The sequence below is a fragment of the Pan troglodytes genome, chromosome 17, assembly GCF_028858775.2.
Source record: "Pan troglodytes isolate AG18354 chromosome 17, NHGRI_mPanTro3-v2.0_pri, whole genome shotgun sequence".
Taxonomy (NCBI): Eukaryota; Metazoa; Chordata; class Mammalia; order Primates; family Hominidae; genus Pan; species Pan troglodytes.
Window position 1 is genome coordinate 58,894,077 of NC_072415.2, and position 21,015 is coordinate 58,915,091.

At 48.9% G+C, this 21,015-nt stretch overlaps 1 protein-coding gene across 26 annotated transcripts in view; it reads left to right on the forward strand.

The window, feature by feature from the left end:
• Positions 1 to 21,015, forward strand: part of CTIF (cap binding complex dependent translation initiation factor) — a 328,445-nt gene that overhangs the window by 279,007 nt on the left and 28,423 nt on the right. For all 26 annotated transcript variants that reach the window (XR_010151927.1, XR_010151928.1, XR_010151929.1 and 23 more), the window contains one exon: positions 3,608 to 3,763. Coding sequence is in view for 12 of the 26 variants with exons in the window: in XM_063795662.1 (XP_063651732.1) it covers positions 3,608 to 3,763 (156 nt within the window). In the remaining 14 variants the exon portion in view is untranslated. The remainder of the gene's footprint in view (positions 1 to 3,607; positions 3,764 to 21,015) is intronic.

A 21,015-nucleotide genomic window follows, 5' to 3' on the forward strand; every position in this document is an offset into this window, starting at 1 on the left:
CCAATATTTAGCAGGCATTCAATCTCCTAGTAACCTTTGCTAGCCCAAAACAGAATGCTCTCCTGATGCCATGGATGATCAGGAAGAAACTGAGTCAAGAGCTAGTTCTTTGATCAGATGCAATCTATTTTTTAAAACTTCAGTTCCTTATACACACTGCCTCCAAGTTTTTTCCTGCCCCAGAGGGCTTTGCCTGAGAGCACCATCCCTTAAAGGACACAGCATTTCACCCAGTCTCCTCCTGCCCCTGCACTGCTCTGAATCTCCAAGGCCTGGAATAAGGGTGGTGCAGATGGGAGCTGCCTTAATACACAGGCACAGGGCTTTGCTAGTACTGACAGATACTGTCTACCAGCCAGAGACAGATAGAGGAAGGGGCTGAAGCCTCAAGCTACCCCCTGTCTTTGGTCTTCTGGGTCCCCTGGGCAACCAGAATTTGTTGGTGACAGCACTTTAGTTAATGATGTCACCTCCTGAGTCTGGGAGGAGTCTGCTGGGGAACTGTTATCTTCCTTCTCAGTGTTGCTGTGGGACTTTGTTCTTTGATGTGTGTCTTCATGGGTATTTTTAGGGAATATAAGGAAATGACAAGCTGGGGGTTGATAGAGGGGCACGATTTTAACACCCGAGTTAGCACTTGATAAAGGCCTAGAGTTGTGGTTCAGAGCCATGGTTGCACGTTAGAATCAGCTGGGGAGCTGTCAAAAATTACCAGTGTCTGAGCCCCACCCTGACCAGTTACACAAGACTTTCCGGGGTGGGGTCCCAACATCAGCAGCCTCAGAGTTCCTCCAGGTGACTCCAATGTACAACCAGGGCAAGAGCATTTAACCCAGAGCAGAGAAGGGGCTTAAGTTTTCATTCAAGTTCTAGTACTGTGTGGCCTTAATCATGTCTTTTAATATCTTTGTGCCTTAGTTGTCCCCATTTTAAAATGAGAATGGTAATGCCCACTCTTGCTCAGATCACATAAGAATATTGTGGGATAAACAAAGGTTCATGAGAATGAAACCACCAAAAGATGTATGACTTCAAGCCCAGTAGTGCAGGGTCCTTGGCAGGCCCTGGGGTGGCAGGCAATGTAATTCATTCATTCACAAAGACCCTGAACAGCTAGGACCCCCTGTGAACACTGCCTGCTCCAGGCTCTGGACTAGGGAGAAGAGACAAAGCTGTCAAAGATGCTGGGCACGCACTACTTGCGGGGTCCCTGGAGTCTCTTGTGGTCCCTTTTCACCCTGGGTGAAAGATAAACAGCAGAACTCTACAATCATACCCAGGTGGACAATTCAGTGAGAAAGGAGTGGGGAGGCAGGAGGCCTGAGGGGTCAATATGAGGCCCATGAGGTCTGCAGGCATGGCTGCACTTATAAGGGACCGTGTGGACAAATGGCTTCGTGGAAAGTACAGACTTGGAGAGTGACTAAGCGTGGGCTCTGATGCACTACTTTCCAATTTAAAAACACCATAAGAGCTGCTCTTGCCACAAAAACAAACAAAACAAAAATGGGTAACTGTGAGATGATGGATATGTTGTTTGCTTCACTATAGTAACCTTTTTACTGCCTATATGTATCCCATTGCATCATGTTGTATACCTTAAATATACACAAAAACATTTTTTGAAAAATAAAAAACACCATAAGGAGAAAAAATGTTTGGTCTCCAGAGCAGGCTGACGTCAGTTTGAATCCCAGCCCTGCCATTGGCTCATAGTCATGGGCAAGTTACACAACTTCTCTATCCTCAGATTCTCCATCTATAAAATGGGGCAGTAATAGGACCTGCCTTATAGGACCATTGTGATAACTATGTAAAATACCACAATTAATATCCTTGGCTCAGTGTCTGGCTCACAAATAGCAGCTGCTGCTGTTACTGTTTTACATATAAATATAGATATCAAAATAGTTATAGATACACACACAAGTATATACTTTTTTGTAACTGATGAAACTCAGGTCATTATAAGCTGTGGCCTAGGCTCATCCAAAATTGGCACTGCAGGGCTTCTCAGCCAGCCCCTGACCTGCCACCTGAGGAGACCAAGGCCCACCCTCTAGATTGCACCTTCATCACTCACAAGGGACAGATGTTAACCAAGTCATCTCTGAGGGCCTTCCATCTCTGGAGATGCTGAGATTCTGGTGCCAAGGATGCTTGGCTGAAGTCAGCAGTGGTGTGGGGGACTGGGCTGTGGGAATGCTCTGAGTCACATTCTACAACCTGTCTTCCCATGTTCTATTTTGGTGGTGACACAGTCACCCAGACCAAGAATCTTGGCGTCATCTTGGAGTCTCCCCTTTCCATCAACCCTTACAACCCACCACTTAGCAAGTACTATTGACCTTCACAATGTCTCTTGTGTCACTCCTGTATTGGTCAGCTATTGAGGCTGAACAAACAACCATAAAAATCTCAGTGGCACGCAGCAGTAAACGTGCATTTAGATGACGTGTGTGCAGGTTGGTTGGGGGTCACCTGACCTAGGCTAGACTTAGGTGAGGCCCTGTCACATATGTTGCCCATCTTCTCCCTGGGACCATCAGGCTAGCCCAGAGAGAGTCTTCTTAGGATGACAGAAGAAACATGAAAGTCAACATAAATATTTAACGCCTCACATCAGAATTGGCACACCATCACTCCTGCCTCATTCTATTGGCCAAAGCAAGACATATGGCCAAAACCAAAGACAAGAGGTAGGGGAAATATCTTTCTGAATATTATTTAAGCTACCCCAGATTCTTATCTTTCAGCTCTCAGAGCATTGAGGTTTTAATTTCATCCTGCCTGGATGCTTGCAGTGGCCTCCTGTGTGGTCTCCACACCTTAGCTATATTAACCTTTCTGTTGAGCACTGGTATGACTGTGGTATTTCATGGCCCCATCCCCAAAACCTTCCCTAGCGACCATCCCATGGAACCCAGCTCCTTGGTTTTTTATACTTTCTTCTCTTGTATCACAGTGATGAATGAATATGTCTTATCTTAGCTCCTAGTACAGAGCCTGTCACACAATGGGGCAATAATATTTTTAAGGAGGATGAATGAATGAATGAATGAATGAATGCATGCCTAGGCCCCTCGAGGGACGGGCTGTAGCTGTGTAGCCCAGTGCTGGGGCGCTAGCCCACATGGTCCTCTGTTGCCACTGCTGATGATGTGTGGGTGGGCAGTGTTCTGGTTACCCCCAGTCCACCACGCAGAGGGCATGACTTGGGGGTTAGCAAAGGGAGATGGTTTAGCCACAGGGAGTGAAGTGGGAAAGTGCTGAGTCTGGGGAGGGTGTCACCTCCCGTTCTACCTTATCCTCCCACATCAGCATTGCTGTCAGTGAAGGAGGATGACCAGCTGGTCTGGGCAATGCCTAGAGGCAAGGAAGCTGTGTCCCCAACCTGGGGACACCTGAAGAAGAGGTGTTATGGCCCCAGGTCAGGGTGGTCCCAGCCACAGAGAGTGCAATCACGCACCCCCATCCTCATTGAAAACACGGGGTTTGCCTGCTGCCCAGGAGCAGCCCCAAGACAACAGATGCTCTGCACAGCAGGGTGGCACCCAGGCCCCTCCCCAGCCCCGGGAGGCTGACGCGGTCTCTCATGCCTCCACAGAAGGACTTCACGGTGCGCGAGGAGCTGCAGCAGCAGGACGTGGAGCGCTGGCTGGGCTTCATCACCTTCCTGTGCGAGGTCTTCGGCACCATGCGCAGCAGCACAGGCGAGCCCTTCCGTGTGCTCGTGTGCCCCATCTACACCTGCCTCAGGGAGGTAAGAGACCTGCCGCCTGTGCCCCCTGCACAGCCAGACAGCACCAGGTCTGGAATGCATCTCAGATAACCGGGACAAAGCTGTGAGGGTAGGCTCACTTAGAAAGGGACCCATCCAGGCCAGGCACGGTGGCTCACACCTGTAATCCCAGCACTTTGGGAGGCCGAGGCAGGTGGATCACCTGAGGTAAGGAGATCGAGACCATCCTGGCTAACACGATGAAACCCCATCTCTACTAAAAATGCAAAAATTAACCAGGCGTGGTGGTGGGTGCCTGTAATCCCAGCTACTTGGGAGGCTGAGGCAGGAGAATTGCTTGAACCTGGGAGGCGGAGACTGCAGTGAGCTGAGATCGCACCACTGCACTCCAGCCTGGGCAACAGAGCGAGACTTGGTCTCCAAAAAAAAAAAAAAGAAAGGGGCCCATCCTTCAGCAAAGAGATGTGCAACAGCAGTCACTTCTGCTCCCCAAAGCCAGGTCTTTCTTCGTTGGGTTTATATAAAGGGAACCAGCACCCCCTTCCCCCGTGGGGTGTTGTGAACTGAGGCTTCAGTCATTCCCAATCGGGAGCACTGGCTGCAGAGGGGAGGCCTATGGTAAGTGTTGTCTCAATGAGCAGTCTTGGAATTGGATTGGACTGGTTTGCCACTGGATTATTTATTCTATGAAAACATATTTTCTTCTAAATTTCATCTGAAAAAGAAAGAAACAAGAATGACCAAGGAACTTTTGAGAAGCAGGAATTCAGCAGGTGCTTGCACTGCCAGATATTATAACTCACTTTCTACACCCCTCTGGCTGCTGTCAGGGGAGAGAATTGAAAGGGGGCAAAAGTGGAAGCTGGAAGCCGAGTGGGGCTGCTTAGGCTGCGCAGCAAGAGGTTGGTGGCTTGGAAGACAGCCTCGGAGTGAGGGCGAAGAGCACGTTTAGGCTCTAGTTGTATTTCTGAGTTAGAGCGAGCAGGACTCGGTAATGTGAGTTGGAGGGAAGGGAGGAGGGGACATGGGCTCCCAGTTTACCAGCCTGGTGGCCCCATTTTCTGAGATGGAGGATACTGGATGAGAAATAGAATGGGGATGAAAAGCAAGAGTCAGTTATGTTTGAGTCGCCTGTTAGCTGTCCCTAGGGAACTGCCCGGAGGTTGGCCGGGTGGAAGGGTCTAGAGATTCTGAAGAGGTCACGCATGGAGGTAGGGGATAGAGGGTTCTGTGAAGTATCGATATGCACCTGGTGCTCAAAGCTGGGGACCAAATGGAACCACGCAGGAAGAGAGTATAGATGGAGAGGGAGAGGAAGGGGGCGTGTAAGAACCCTCACAGCAGCCCTTCACTGGGACCTGGACGCCTCCCCCATGTTGTACCCTCCCACCACCGGCAGGCCTCTGCAGGGGCTACCAGGACACAAGGAGGAACAGCCTCCTGAGAATCAAAGGACCAGGACAGAAAAGTGTCCTGGGTTTGGCAACAAGTAGGTCACGGGCCTGGGTGTCAGTGGAGGTGAGGACAGGAGTGTGGACACGTCTTTCGAGAAGTTTTTCTGTGAATGGCAGCAGGGAAGGAGAGCTGTGGGGTCAAGGGGCATCTTTGTGTTTTTGAAAGAAAGACAATAATAGAGCAATTTAAGAGAAGGGAGGGAGTGTATTTATGAGTGTTTTTGAAGCATCCGTTTATAGAACAATAGCATGCTCATTCCAGACTAGCACAGAGCACACAGTTCTCTCTCGGGTGTTTTGTAAACCCGTGAGCCTCTGCCACTCCATGTACCCAAACCACATTTCTTAACAAATGCACTTGAAATCAGATTTGTTTCACAGATTCAGACAATGGCCTCTCCTGACTTTGTTTCACTCTCAAAGTGCCTTGAGCTCAGAATGCAGCTCCAGGAGGGCAGGCAGCTCTGCTTTTTGCACGCTTTGGAATGACATGGAGGCTAGGAGCGGGCCTGCATGGCCTCTTGGGTCCTCCCATCCTTGCCTGCATTGCCCTGTGCCCTGGACAACCCACCTCGAGACAGGGAGCAGCACTGTTCTAGGGCGGTGACCTGAATTGCCCCAACACGTTCCCTCTGCGTGATCTGGACACCTCCTGGTGTTGTCGTCACCTGCTCCTCCGAGAGGGAGGCAAGGCTGTAGCCGAGCGCCGGCCCTGGCTGCTGGGACAATTTTAACACCGCCTGAGGTAGTGCAAATATTCCGGTGTGAGATCCGGAGGTGCCAGGAGATGTGTGCAGACAAGAACAAAGAGCCACGCCTAACGCACACTTGTTGGATGCATTCAAATTTTCGGGCCAGTTTGACAAACACAGACCCATCCAATGCTCATGGTAAACTTGAAGAATAAATAAATCACCTATGGCCTTCTCCAATTTGTAAAAGAAGAGGGCAGAGCCCCAGGTACCAAGCTAGCTAGGGCCGGGCTGCAGCAGGGTTCACATCCTGGCTCTGTTGTTCATCAACTGCACCACGTTGGGAAGCATTTACCTGCTTTGAGCTTTGGCTTCCTCATCTGTAAATGGTGCTCATGCTGCTTTCTCTGCAAGGTGCAGGGAGGGTGGCAAGGCATGGAGAGACAGCTAAGTGCACTAGGGACAACGAGGCCAGAGGATGGAAGGAAGTGCCCGGGGTATGGCATCTGGCAGAGAGCTAGTTGTCATCTAGGCTGATGGGGCCTAGGGGCTGAGCACATGCCTAATCTTAAAGGGCTACTTGGGCTGAGTGTCCTGCCCAGGGACAAACAGCTGGTCCATGCCAGAGCTGGTCTGGAGCTCCTGAACTCCAGGTAGGGCTCTTTCCAGGAGAAATCTTGGCTTCCCTAAAACTGGGCCATAAGAAAAGATGGGGACTTAAAGGGGTGCCCTACGGATCTTATCAATCCTTGTGAACAGCCTGTTGCCTTTCGCAGCTCCGTAGGGACCCCTGAATTCTTCAAGCCATTTGCTGCCTCATAAGCAGGCTTGACCTACATCCCTAAAGCAGGTTGAGCCAGCTTATGGAAGTTTCCAGAGCCAAAGGCACAGCTGCAGCCCCCTCCATGCTGGAAAAGCTTAGGCTTTCCCCCTGGGGCCATGTAGATGTCTGACCCCAAATCCACAGCACCCACTTTGCCCTGAGATCCCCCCAACTCCCAGAACCACCCGCAGGCCCACATTTCCAGCTGCCCACTACACCTGTCCCAGGTCATACCTCAGGACCCTCCAAAAGGATGTGGTCAGAACTGCACCCCAAGACCCCCTGCTCAGTGCAGCTCTCATGCAGGCCCCCACCCATGCTGCCTGCCTCCCTGCAGCCAGGTAGCAGCCCCAGAACCCACGCCATGGCCTTTCCGCAGTCAAGTCACTCACTCCATCCCCTGCGTCTGTACCCCCGGGGCTCCCCTGCAGTGCTTTCCTTGCTGCTTCTGAGTAAAACACAAACCCACAGGCCATCTCTGAGTGAAGGGTCTTGCTGAGGGTGAGGACAAACCTAAGGGATAGATGCAAAGTCCTCACCATCCAGCCCGTCTGGGGGTCCTTGTGCTCACAGAGGCCCCCTTCATTCTGAGGTCCAAGCTTACTCGGTCCCCACGCTCCTTTAGATCAAGCATGTGCTTAGTCCCCAGGCGCCTCAGCCTGGAGGACACCCAGCTCTCTGGGAGTCCCTGGGGACATCCTTTCACACTCTGACCTCATCAAATTAACCATTCTTTAAGTTACTCAAGCTTGAAACTTTGGAGTCATCTCTGCCTCTCTGTCTTCCTGTCCCTGACACTTCTTCCTAGGCCCAGTTTAAAGTCACCTTTTCTGTGTAGCACCCCCTCAGCACACCAACAGCTTCCTCCTAAGGGACCTGGAAGTGTCCTCTGTCCTTACTGCTCCATCCTCACCCCAGCCTCTTCACGTTGCCTTGTAGTAGTGTTCAGTAACGGTAGCAGCACATCTCACTGCATGGACGCCTCCATCTCATTCGAGTGCCTCGTGTGTTCTTTTCTCTTTTAACTCAGACAGCACTTTGAAGATTATCATCCCCATTTTTCAGAGGAGAGCAGAGAGGTCAGGCAACTTGCTCAGGGCCACACAGCCACCAAGTGGTAGAATCAATCCTGGAATCCAGATCTGACCACCCCATTTCACTGCCTTGCAGGCAGAGCAGGGGCTACTCTGTTTGTTTTCTTGGTGCATAACTCAGCACCTATACGGTAGGATCCCGGTAGACCTTGGTGGAATTGATTCCATTTTTGCCCCAACTAACATGCCAATCAGAGATCCTTCTTCCAGAGATGAAAAAGAATAATTTTCAATGTGTGCTTTTCTTGTTTAAGAACAAATAGTTTCTGCCAAGGTGGTTTTCAAAGTGATTGAAGAAGATTATTGGTCATCTGTAGCTGCAGGAGTCTCCTTGCTCTGCTATTTACAACTCATATTTGCTTAGCAAGCTCTTTTTTATTTTTTAAATATTTTTGAATTTCTATTTTTAGTTTTACTGTGGTAAGGATACTGAATATGGATCTACCCTCTTCACAGGTTTCTAAGGATAAAGTACAGTATTGTATCCATAGCCATAATGTTGTGCAGATCTCCAGAACATATGCATCTTGCATAACTGAAACTTTCACCCATTGATTAGCGACTCCCCATCTGCACTTCCCCCTAGCCTCTGGCAACCACTATTCATTGCTTCTTTGAATTTGACTATTTTAGATACCTCATGTAAATGGAATTATGCAGTATTTGTTCTTCTGTGACTGGCTTATTTCATTTAGTAATGTCATCAGAGTTCATCCATGTTGTTGTATATTGCAGTTTCCTTCTTTGTAAAGGCTGAACAGTATTCCATCGTATGTATATACCACTTTAAAATTTTTTTCTTGGAGGTTAATATTTGTACATATTTATGGGGTACATGTGATATTTTGTTACATGCATAGCATGTGTAATGATCAGGTCAGGGAATTTAGGATATCCATCACCTCGAGTATTTATCATTTCTATGTCTTAGGGACATTTCAAGTCCTCTCTTCTAGCTATTTTGAAATATATAATGCATTGTTGTTAACCATAGTCACCCTACTGTGCTATCAAACATTAGAGCTGATTCCATCTAACTGTATGTTTGTACCCATTACCCAACCACTCTTCATCTCCCCACCCCCACCCCCAGCACACACACACACACATTGTTTTATCCATTTATCTGCTGATGGACATTTGGGTTGTTTCCATGTCTTGGCTTATTGTGAATAGAGCTGCAATGAACATGAGAGTGCTAATATCTCTTCAAAATCCTGATTTCAGCTCTTTTGGATAAATACTCAGAAGCGGGATTGCTGGATCATATGGCAGCTCTATTTTTAAGTTTTTGAGGACCCTCCATTTTGTTTTCCACAGCAGATGCACCATTTTGCATTTCTACCAACAGTGTACAAGGGTTCTAATTTCTCTCCATCCTTACCAGTTTGTCTTTTGTTTTTTTGCTCACAGCCATTCTAACAGGTATGAGGTGATATCTCATTGTGGCTTTAATTAATTTGCATTTCCCTGATGATTAATGACATTGAGCATCTTTTCATCTACCTGCTGGCCATTTTCCATGTCTTCTTTGGAGAAAGGTCTATTCCAATTCTTAGACTAGTTTTAAATTGAGTTATTAGGTTTTTTGCCATTGAGTTTTAGGAGTTCCTTACATATTTTGGACATTAACTCTTTATCAGATGTATGGTTTGCAAATATTTTCTCCTGTTCCATACTTTGTCTTTCTCTCTGCTGATTATTTCCTTTGCTGTGCAGAAGCATTTTAGTTTGATGCAATCCTACTTGTCTATTTTTGCTTTTGTTGCCTGTGCTTTTGGAGTCATATCCAAAAAAAAAAAAGTGTCCAGACCAACATCAAGATGCTTTTTCTTTATGTTTTCTTCTAGTAGTTTTACAGTTTCAGGTCTTATATTTAAGTCTTCAATCCATTTTGAGTTGATTTTTGTATATGGTATGAAATAAGAGTATAATTTCTTCTTCGTGTGGATATCCAGTCTTCCCAAGACCGTTTATTGAAGAGACTGTCTTTTCCCCATTGTGTGTTCTTGGCACCTTTGTTGAAGATCAGTCGACTGTAAAGGTGTGGATTTATTTTTCGACTCTCTATTTTGTTTCATTGGTCTATATGCCTGTTTTCATACCAGTACCATACTGTTTTGATTGCTGTAGCTTTGGGATACATTTTGAAATTAGGAAGTGTGATTGCCTCAAGCTTTGTTCTTCTTCACTCAAGATTGCTTTGGCTATTTGGGCTCTTTTATATTTCCAAGTGAATCTTAGAATTATTTTCTATATTTCTGTTTTTAAAATGCCCCTGGGATTTTGATAGGGATTGCATTGAATCTGCAGATTGCTTTGAATAGTGTGAACATTTTCACAATATTAAATCTTCTAATCAAAGATCAGGAATAACACAAGGATCCCCACTCTTACCACTCCTATTCAACATAGTACTGGAAATCCTAGCCAGAACAATTAGACAAGAAAAGGAAATAAAAAGCATCCAAATCTGAAAGGAAGACATAAAATTGTCTCTGTTTGTAGATGACATGATCTTATATATAGAAAATCCTAAAGACTCCACACACACACACACACACACACACACAAACTGCTAGAACTAATAAATGAATTCAGTAAATTTGCAAAAAACATAATCAACATACAAAAATCCTTTCTATTTCTGTGCACTATCTGAAGAGGAAATTAGGAAAACAATCTTACAATTGCATCCAAAAGAAATACTTAGGAATAGAGTCAACCAAAGAAGTAAAAAACTTGTACACTGAAAACTATAACATATTATTTTAAGACATGAAAAAAGACACAAACAAATGGAAAAACATCCCATGAGCATTTTATAATAGCATTCTAAGGACCTCTTTCTCCTGCCCCGGTCCTCAGCCTAACTGTGACTATGAGGGCTGCACACACAGGAGGGGTGCAATTATTGTTTATGGCCTGAGCAAAGGGTGTCATCTCCCCATCAGCTGGTATCTCTGAGCCAACCTGCCACGTTGTGGGTCTGGCTTGTCTAGAGCCTTCATTCCCTGACCCTACAATGCTCTCCACCTCCTCCGCCTCTCCGTGCCTCTGTGATCCCATGGTGTTGTTGTGAGGCTCTTCTGGGTTATCATTGAATGCCTCTCTCTGAGCCCCTTACTTAAAGTCCTTTGTTGAAAATTTCTCTGGCAGGGGAATTTTCTTTTCTCTCCTTTTTTTTTTTTTTTGTTTTGTTTTTTGTTTTTTTCTGAGACAAGAGTTTCACTCTTGTCGCCCAGGCTGGAGTGCAGTGGTGCAATCTCTGCCCACTGCAATCTTCACCTCCCGGGTTCAAGCGATTCTTCTGCCTCAGCCTCTCAAAGAGCTGGGATTACAGACGTCCACCACCACGCCCAGCTAATTTTTTGTATTTTTGGTAGAGACGGGGTTTCGCCATGTTGGCCAGGCTGGTCTCAAACTCCTGACCTCAGGTGATCCGGCCACCTCGGCCTCCCAAAGTACTGAGATTACAGGTGTGAGCCACTGCACCCAGCCAAGCAGGGGAATTTTCAACAAAGTTCCATGTGCCTGTTTTCCTCCACTTCCTCTCATCCTCTCTCTCCCCTGAACATCCCACCTTTCTTCTCTCCATCCAATCCCCCCAGCTCATCCCTACCCGTAATTCCAACCCTCCTGTCTCTTTGGAGTCCAGCAGCCATAGCCAGAGGTCAGGAGTGGAGTAAAGGAGGAAGGCAGGGTGCTTTCTGCCAGGAAGCTCCCATCTCTCTGTACCCACCTCCTGATCCCCACCAACCTCTCCCTCTGGTTGCCCCCTGGCTCTCCTCCCCTCCAGGCCCCAGAAATCCCATCTGCCCCTCCCTGCCCTTTCCAAAGGAAGGGCAGGGAGAGGGCAGATGCCTCTGAGGGGTGTCTCTGAGGGGGTGCCCCCAAGGGACACAACTGGCTGGGCTCCTAGAGGAGGTGGGCAGGCACAGGCCAGGGAGGAGAACACAGAGGCCAGCAAGTCAGGCTTCTCAGGAAATGAAATTGCTCTGTGCAACAATGAGAGAGCCACTTTTTAAACTTTTTGCGTGAGTGTGCATTCAATTGCTCACATTGTTTTGGCTCCAGGGGAAATCTGACCTCGGAAAAGGCTGAGATGAAGCGGGTGTGGGTGGAGAGCCTCTGCTATTTCACAGAGTCAAGCAACACATTCTTCAGAGGCACCTTTCCAGGCGGACCATTCCTCCTTTCCCAAGAGCAGGGCATTCGGCTACCCAGCAGAGGCCAGGGCAGGACCCACTTTGGCCAGAAGTGACCAAGATAGTCTGTTCCCCAGGGGTAACAATGAACTCTGATGGGGAGCAGAGATTTGCTGGCTGGATCCATGGGGAATTATCTTCAGCCCTGCAACTTGAGAAGCTTTTACTACATTACAAACTCTCAGACCCCTTCTACAACCAATTAAACCAAACTTCCTGAAAATGGGGTTTGCTCGGCAGGGATATGTAAGCTTTCCAAATGATTCTAATGTCCGGCCAAGGTTAAGGAACATAGTCTCAGCATCGTAGGTGCATTCAGTGAGCATCCACTGACCAGCCAAAAACCCTTGGGTGAGGGGCACAGCCTTAGGAGCCAGAGAGACCTGAGTTTGAATCCCAGCTGTGCCACTTACTAGCTGTGGGACTTTAACCTCATTCTTCCGTCTTTTGAAACCTCAATTTTCTTATCTGTAGCATAGGAATGAGAATACTCCTCACCCTGTGGCTTTGTTTTCAGGCTTAAAATAAGCGAGGTGTTTCTGTAAAGCAAGTGGCATATGACAGCCTTGCAGGGAACTGTCAGTTTGTGTGTTGCTGTTGAATACAAACCGTGTTCCAGGCATGGCTCAAGAGAAAAAAAATCGCAACACAGTTAGCCCCAGAAAGTGAGGTCCATTCTCCCAACGGGGCATCCGAGGCCTCCATAAGCAAACACAACCCCTTTCTCCAGCCAAACTGCTCCACTTGTATTTCCATAGGTGGCCTTGCATTCCTCCCACCATGAGAACAATCTTTCTCCTCTTCTTGCCTGGCTCTTGCCCACCTTCAGGGCCGGGCTCACTTCCCACCGCCTCCTCACCCTGCCTGGATTCATTCCTCTTACAACATCCTATAGAACTAATGTCCACACGGGGCTGTCAACATCTGTCTCCAGATATGCTCTTTGCCAGGTGGCTGTATTAATGCCTTGTGACCCTTTCTTGGTTGCTTTTAAATCATTTCAGTCTTTCGTTGCTACCTGGGGACAGGCTAGGTCTCATCTGTCATGGAACCCCAGCTGCATGTTGCCCGGAGTCTGTGCTCATTCAACAAGCAATGATTTAGTTTGAGACAATGCTTCTTATTGAACTGCGAAGTTTCCTAGTAGTACCAGAAGGAGGGATATAAGTTGTGATCCTTCAGCAAAGAGCTTGCAATCCTCCTGAAATTAAGCAGCCATGAACACTTATGATGGATTGTGAGCTGGATGGATGAATGTGGGGAAATGGAATGGGGAAGGAGGTGGGGAGCCGCCGGGGACAAAGGGCAGGGGAGCTGGGGCTTAAGAGAAAGTGGATTGTGGACAGGCATGGCTGAAATGGGGAAAGCCTCCAGGAAGGAGCCTTTGAGCCAAGGCGTGGGGGCCAGAATAAGCATGGCCCATCTGGGTGGTAAAGAGAGGGCCCGATGAGCGAGCCATGGCCAGCTCCAGCTCTCACCAGAGGTGTTCTAGTGAATGCAAGATGACTCCAAGAACCTTTGAAAGGTTTTAAGCCACAAAGCAACACCATGGAAGGAACAAAGGAGCATTTCTTTATTCATTCAACAAACAATGAGAAAAATGCTACTTCCTTATTAAACTGGAAAGTCTCCTGGACACATTGCTTGCTAGAAATGTGCTGAGATAACAAAGTCAACTAAATCTGGAGCAGTCTCTAGCCAGAGGAGCCCATGGGTAACTCAGTGCCCGGAGGAGTGCAGTGCTCCAAATAAAGCGTGGGCAGGAGAGGGAAGGTGGGAGCCCAGATGGAGGAAGAGGCGAGGAGGCAGGAGAGCCACCTCAAAGGGCATCCCGGCAGAGAGCAACTCCCCAGGTCCTGATTGCCTTTAAATTTGTTCTGACTGTAACGGTCAAACAAAAAGACTTAGCAGGAAGTGAAGGGCTAGAATGCAGCTTGAAAAATCAGGAGAACCTTTCTCCATGAACAGTTTATTCCAGCCCTAATCTTAAGCACAGACCCCGCCTGGAATGTTCCTCTGAGAATGTAGCCTTCCTAGGGCAGGTACCCAGCCCCTGGGCACTGGCTTAGCATCGGAGTCCCTGCAGGGCCAGCAGCTGCTGCTATGAATACCCCAGCTTAAGCGACCATTCCTGTAACCTCCGCCGAAATAACTTCCCACCCGCTTTGTCCCCTCCAGAGCTTTCGTTCCCCTCTTCTGCTCAGCACACACAGTGAAGTTAACTCAGCGGGGTGATGCCGACCTACCCAGACCCCCACGCCCCAAACATACACACATAAACACACGGAAGCGGCCCCATCTGAAGCTGCCTGGATCCTTGACCTCCTCAAGATAGAACTGGAGTCTCCCACCCACCCCACCTCCACTCCCGACCCTCTCCCCAGCCCCCACCCTTTGACTGTTCTGCTTCCTTAGCCAGACTCTGCAAACTGAAATGTGAAATTTGAAGCCAGTGTTCCCCTTAGCAACCATGGTAACACAGGATCTGATAGAGAGCCTAGAGTTATAAAAATACCAGCTTCCACCAGACACTGGTTTCCAAAGGGAAACCAGTCTCCAAGCCAGAACCGTTTTTAAACAGTCTTAAAACTCAAGAGATTTCTAAACCAATCTCAACATGGCTCAGGAGGACATCTCTTTAATCCTGTTTTGGAAGGTGGTGTGGGTGCAAGCTTTGGGTATTTTCTCTAAAATACAGAGATTCAGAATGCATGTGCTCACGGGGGAATTAACTAGCCTTATGAAGGGTATATAGCAGGGAGCAGTTTTTCCTAATAAACATCAACTATTTGGCATTTTTTCATAGATTGAGCTGCCCTGCTGACCCCCAGTGAAATCTTCCTTCCAGTTCCCTCCTGGGGAGTCCTCAGCTCCATCCATCCTCCTAATTAGGGAGAGAGAATGATTTCGCCTATCTCCCCTTGCTTGAAAACAATTTAAATTCACAAAACCATTTTCCAGCCGGAATTCTACTTTAAGGCTTAGGTAGGGAGGTAAGAGATGGTGATGTCAAAACTTTTCTGCTCAGGAACAACAAGAAAAATCCTACATCCCTGTCCCCAGCCCTTTCTCTCCCCACGGACACACCCTCGGGCATGGGCCCAGCACGAGCTATAAATCCCTGTTCTCTGCGTTCCCTGCAGAGGGCACAAGCCTGGCGAGTGGGGGCAGTGAGGGCAGTAGGGGGACTCTCCCCAGGGGAGGGGCACCTTCCCAGCCCCCAGCCCCGCCTTCGCAGCCCTGGACGGCTTGCCCTCCCATCTCCTTCCCCCGCCTGCTCCTCCTCCTCCCTCTTATCTCCTGGGGCCATGCCTTGTAATTTTGAAAAATCTTCTGACTGGGTAATTAATGTCTGAACTTCAAGAGGCCCCTGCTATCTGCAGAGCTGAGCTGAAGGTGGGAGGGGACCGGCAGCTGCTGAAGGCTTGGAGGAGGGAGGGGGTGCAGATTATTTTTTCTAAGCTGTTTAATGGACGGGACTGGGGAGGATAGAATCGTACCTTGCCAGAGTTGTGGGTACAAGATATATATGTACACAGGCACAAGCATCCGTCTAGATTTTTACATCCTTTGGGGTAATCCTTTGGGGTTAAAATCACACAGTAGGATGCCCTCCTGCTCACACACCCTCACCCTCCCTTAGCAGTTTCCCAGCAGGCGGATGGCAGCAAACACTAGGGGAGCCAGGCTGGGGGACTTTCTGAGTGCAGGTCTGGTTGGGAGGACTGGTTGGGAGGGAGGGACAGTGACTTACACATTTCAGAGATCATAAACCGGGCACTGGGGGTGCAAAAAATGGCCATGAGTTACTCCAGGTAACTCAGAAGTCAAAATATAAGCCTGCCTGTTTCCCACCTTAAGGGAGGATCCAGGCAACTCTGCAGACGTCTGCAGTGCCCCCCACCTCCGTGCCTCCCAGAGTGGGCCCCCACCTTGCCCAGCCTCCGTGCTCCAGCACAGGTGCCCTCCATCTAGCAGTTGGGGTGCCGAGTGCTGGACCCACTGCTAGGCCCTGGGCATAAGCACGCTGGGATCCCTGTCCTCACAGTGCTGCTGTCTCCTGGGGAGAGGAGGAGCAAACAGTGCCCTGCACTAAGAGCCGAGGGTGAATAAAGCACACACAGCTCTCCAGGACCCGTGTGGATCTTTCTCCAACCCACTCCAGCTCTCAGGACCTGTAGCTCAAATTAGCATTGATGATATCCACCTGCTGCCATTCTTGCCTTCAGATGTGAATGATGTTTAGGGAACTAACTTTTCTCCTCCCTTCTGTCCACCTCAAGACCAAGCCAGGCTCCAGTTCCTTCTTGATGGCTCTGCTCTCATTGCCGCCAGCACTGAACTGTAGGTCAGAGTGTGGGCTGGGCCAGGCCTTTTGAGAAAGAACCTCCAGGATCAGCCTTCTCTTGTAGTCAGGAAGAGGAGGGGAATGCTGGGGGAAGAAGGTGGGTTTCGGAGGCAGACAGTCTCCCACAGCTTACCCTCTCTGGCCCTTGGGTAGATGTGTTAATTATTTTTGTTTGTTTGTTTGTTTGTGTTTTGAGACAGTGTCTCGCTCTGTCACCCAGGCTGGAGTGCAGTGATGTGATCTTGGCTCACTACAACCTCCGCCTGCCAGAGTCGAGGATTCCCCTGCCTCAGCCTCCTGAGTAGCTGGGATTACAGGCGTGTGCCACCACGCCCAGCTAATTTTAGTATTTTTAGTAGAGACGGGGTTTCACTATGTTGGCCAGGCTGATCTCGAACTCCTGACCTCAGGTGATCCGCCCACCTTGGTCTCCCAAGGTGCTGGGATTACAGGTGTGAGCCACCGCGCCCGGCCAGATTTGTTTATTATAAATTGACTTCCTCCCTTCCCTGTAGCTCACTGTCTGAGAGGCACACCACCCCCGAAAAACAAAGACATGAAATAAAAGGATGAGTTCACAGCATATTTTATATTGTATAAACTGAAGTGCTGCTTACTGGGAAAAAATGTGGAAGAACACAGTAGAATAAGGCTCAGGACCTTGGTTCACTCTCTGGGAGAAGGCCCTTCTTCTAGGTGCCTGTCCAGGGCTCTGCTCAGACGTCAGTTTCTCAGACCCCCCCGACCACGCCCCAGCCTGTCCCCCCACCACTGTCCCCAGCCTGACTGCCTTCTCTTCATTGCCCTACTAGTGCCTGGCTTGGAGTTTTCTTTGTTAATCGCTTATTTTCTGTCTCTCAACTAGCATGGAAACTCTCTCAAGGCAGGGAACGTGTCTATTCACAGCTGTATCCCTGTGCCTAGAATAGTGCCTGGTATATAGCAGGTCCTCAGTAGATACTTATTGACTGAATTAAGGAAATAGAGTGCCTAGACTGAGCAAAGCCAGAGACAATAGTCAGCCCTTCTAGAATTCATCTGGAATGATTTCTCAGTGGAGATAAATCCAGAACCCTTGAAGGGGCAATGTGAGTGAGCAGAGTGGGGCTGGCTGGTAGTGGTCCCTGGAGATGAGATCAGAACGGGAAAGGGAAGAGAAACACCCCCCATCACCCCAGCAAGCAAGCCCAAAAGGGGCATTTGTGCCCACACTGTGAGTGAACCAGTGCAAACAGTGCTCTCAGCCTGCGAAGCTGCCTCTGTTCTGTCCCTGCCTTTGGTTAAGTGGCCTTCTCTCAACAACCCTCCACTGAGCTTCATATGAGATTCAGTCTGTCCAAAGTCAGAATCCCACAAACCACAATCTTTAGGAGAAGTCAGGAGGAGCTTCTAGCAAAGCTCCCTGGACCAAGAGCCCATGGGGAAGGGATTGTTGTGGGGGGCTGGGCACCTGCTGTGCACTGTGACAGCACTCAGCAGGGCCCTCCTCACTGCCCCTCCCATGAGGAACAGAGGAAGTTAGGAGTATGTGCAGGGGGCACGAAGGGTGGGAGAATGGAGTGGGTGGGAAAGGACACCCACAGTCACAGACCTTGAAGATGACGGAAACCTTGACAATTACGGCAGAATTCACCTATGGAGCAACATGTCCAGTAACAATATAACGTGAGCCATGTGTAATTTTACATGGTCTAGTAGCCACATTTTAAAAAACTGAAAAGGGAACAGGTGAAATTAATTTTATGCTGTCTAATATATCCAAATAATCACCATTTTAACGTGTAATCAATATTAAAAAGTACCAATGAGATATTTTTTATGTTCTTCTCTTTTGGTACGAAGTCTTTGAAATCCAGTCTGTAGTTTACACTGAAAGCAGCTCTCAATTTGGACTCAGGCACATTTGAAGTGCCCAAGACCACATGTGGCCTGTGGCTATTACGCTGGACCAGGCGGTCTGGAGGCAGCTTCTGGAATCCTCAGGCTTTTGGAGCAGTTCTGGATCCCTAAAGTAACTGGATTCCCAAAGTCTCAAAAGTACTTTTCATAGCCTCTTATAGCACCAGGCAGCAAAGGGGCACCATGAATACTAAAACCTCAAGCTCACAGCCAGTGTGCGTGTGGGGGCTGCCTGGCTGGAGAGCTCCCTGCAGGGTCTGGAAAACGTGGTCCTTCTTTTTTTTTTTTTTTTTGAGACAGGGTCTCCCTTTGTCACCTAGGCTGGAATGCAGTGGCACAATCAGGACTCACTGCAGCCTCAACCTCCCAGGCTCAAACAATCATCCCACCTCAGCCCCCCAAGTAGTTGGGACTCCAGGTGTGCACCACCACCCCCGGCTAATTTTTTGTATTTTTAGTAGAGACGGGGTTTGCCATGTGGCCCAGGCTGGTCTCAAACTCCTGGGCTCAAGCAATCCCACCTCAGCCTCCCAAAGTGCTAAAGAGGGGGAAAAGGTAGGAAAGAAGAAACACATAGAAAGGGAAGAGAAGGGCTGTGGCAGGGGTGGCCAGTTGCATGAGAGGGATAAGAAGAGAATCCACAGATAGAGACGCAGTGCTGGGCAGGGCTGGGCAGCTGCCACCCTCTCCTCACAGCAGCTCGACAGAAATCGTGGCCGACTGTGTGGAAGGCACAATTAGCTCATTCTTGCATTGCCCTTTGATTGCACACGACTACCATTTCTGTAACTAAGACCTTCTCCCTTACTCAGAAGTATTGAAACATGAAAGTATTTGCTGAATCTGGTTTCCCAGGGTTAAAAGCCAGACTTAGGAAACGCAAACACACTTGTGGAAATGCAAACACACATTCAGTAATTAATTATCCTTTAATTAAGGCCAAAACCCTGCTGAAAACAATTAGCTCTAGAAATTGAACAGTAGGTACAGCTCCGCTTTTTGCTAATTGTTCTTCCCTGATAGCCAGGAAGTGATGAGTCTGGGGGGCGGGGGTGGTAGGGAATGAATTAGTCTGCTGCTTTTGGTCTGGACTGGACCAAGCTCTACTTTTTTTGGAAATGTTAGTCAGAGGAGAGTTTGAGGTGTGGGGAAGGGCAAAGAGGATGTGGTTTGGGCAAGGGGAGGCGAGAGGCTGCCCCAGGCTTGGATGCATGCCATGGGAAGTCTCAGAAGCTCCTGCTGGCCACACAGAGGTGGCTTGCCTGGCTGGAGTGGAGGGCGTGGGCCAGGGATTAGCTGACTGGAAAGCAATTAGATGAGGTGCGGCTGGCTGGGAAAATACCTGGAATCCCAGGGCCAGAGTTGAGACTTGCTTGGCTAACGCTGCAGGCGGGAGGCCTCGTGGGGCCTGGGGAGTGGAAGTGCCCACCAGTGAGGGTGGGAGGGTAGCCGTGTGGGCTGCGAGTCTTGGATGCCTCTTGCTGATGCGGAGAAGTGGATGAGTACAGATTGTGTGGGCTCGGGGGTCCTGCAGCCCTCTGGGAAAGAGGCCCTCTTTCCCATTTCCTCTCTCTAAATGCCCCCCTGCCCCCGCCGCCCTCCACCTCTCCTCAGACTCCTTGGACGTTCCTAAAGCCTGCCTAGTCCCATCAGATCACCTCACCCCTTTCCTAGGTAGGAAGATGTATGTGCACAGTGCCCCCCTTCCGGGGACTTTCACATTTTGAAAGGAGGGGTGGGGAGAGAAAAATGTGTGCCCCAAAGGAACAAAAAGGGTGCTTGGGATTTGGGAGGGGTAGGGAAGGTCACTGGCGCCACCAAACTCTCCCCAGAAAACACCTGCATGCTTAAAAGCTTACCTAGAACCCCCGAAGCCTGGCCTCTGGATGGGCGGCTTCCCAGGTAAGAGCCCCTGCTCTAGAAGTGGAATGTTAGGTTTTCATACAGGCAAGAGGGAAGGTCTTTATTGGTCAGAGGGGCCTTCCAGATCACCCTCAAAGCAACTGTGCAAAACATTCCAAATGTTGGCCCAGCGCAGAGCAGGACTCTCTCAGATTCCAAAAGCCCCTGACAGCTCATTTTTTCCCCAGAAGGGACCCCAGCTCTTGCACAAACCCCTTCTCTCCCCTTCCCCCTCCTTTCCCCTCCCCTCCCCTCCCGTTCTCTTCCTTTCCCTTCTCTCTGTAGATGAGGGTCGGCAAATGTCTTGTATGAAGGGCCAGATAGTAAATATTTTAGGCTCTGCAGGCCAAGAGGCAAAGCCGAGTTTAACCACATCCCTGTGAGGTGTAGGGCGTGAGCAGCAGCATGAAACCAGGAGAGCAAGCGCCTCCACTCTGTCTTCATAGCGGAAAAAGCAGCCGTAGACGATATGCAAATGACTGAGAGTGACTGTGTGCCAACGAAACCTTATTTATGGACACTGAGATTTGAATTTCATATACTTTGTATATGTCACAAAATATTCTTTGATTTTTTTCCCCAACTACTGAAAAATGGAAAAAACTATTCTTAGCTCATGGGCCATAAAAAGCAGGCCGTGGCCAGATTTGGCCGGTGGACAATAGTTCGCCCATCCCTGATCCCGCTGTGTGGTTCTCAAGTGGGAAACGCTCCTCTCCTCCAGATGGTTTCAATGCATATTAAAGTTTGAGAGCCACTGTCATAAAGGAGAATTTGCAGTTTCCCAGGTGATGCTGATGCTGTCATTAGGGGGATCCCACACTGAATATGCCCAATCTAGTCTGACCTTCAC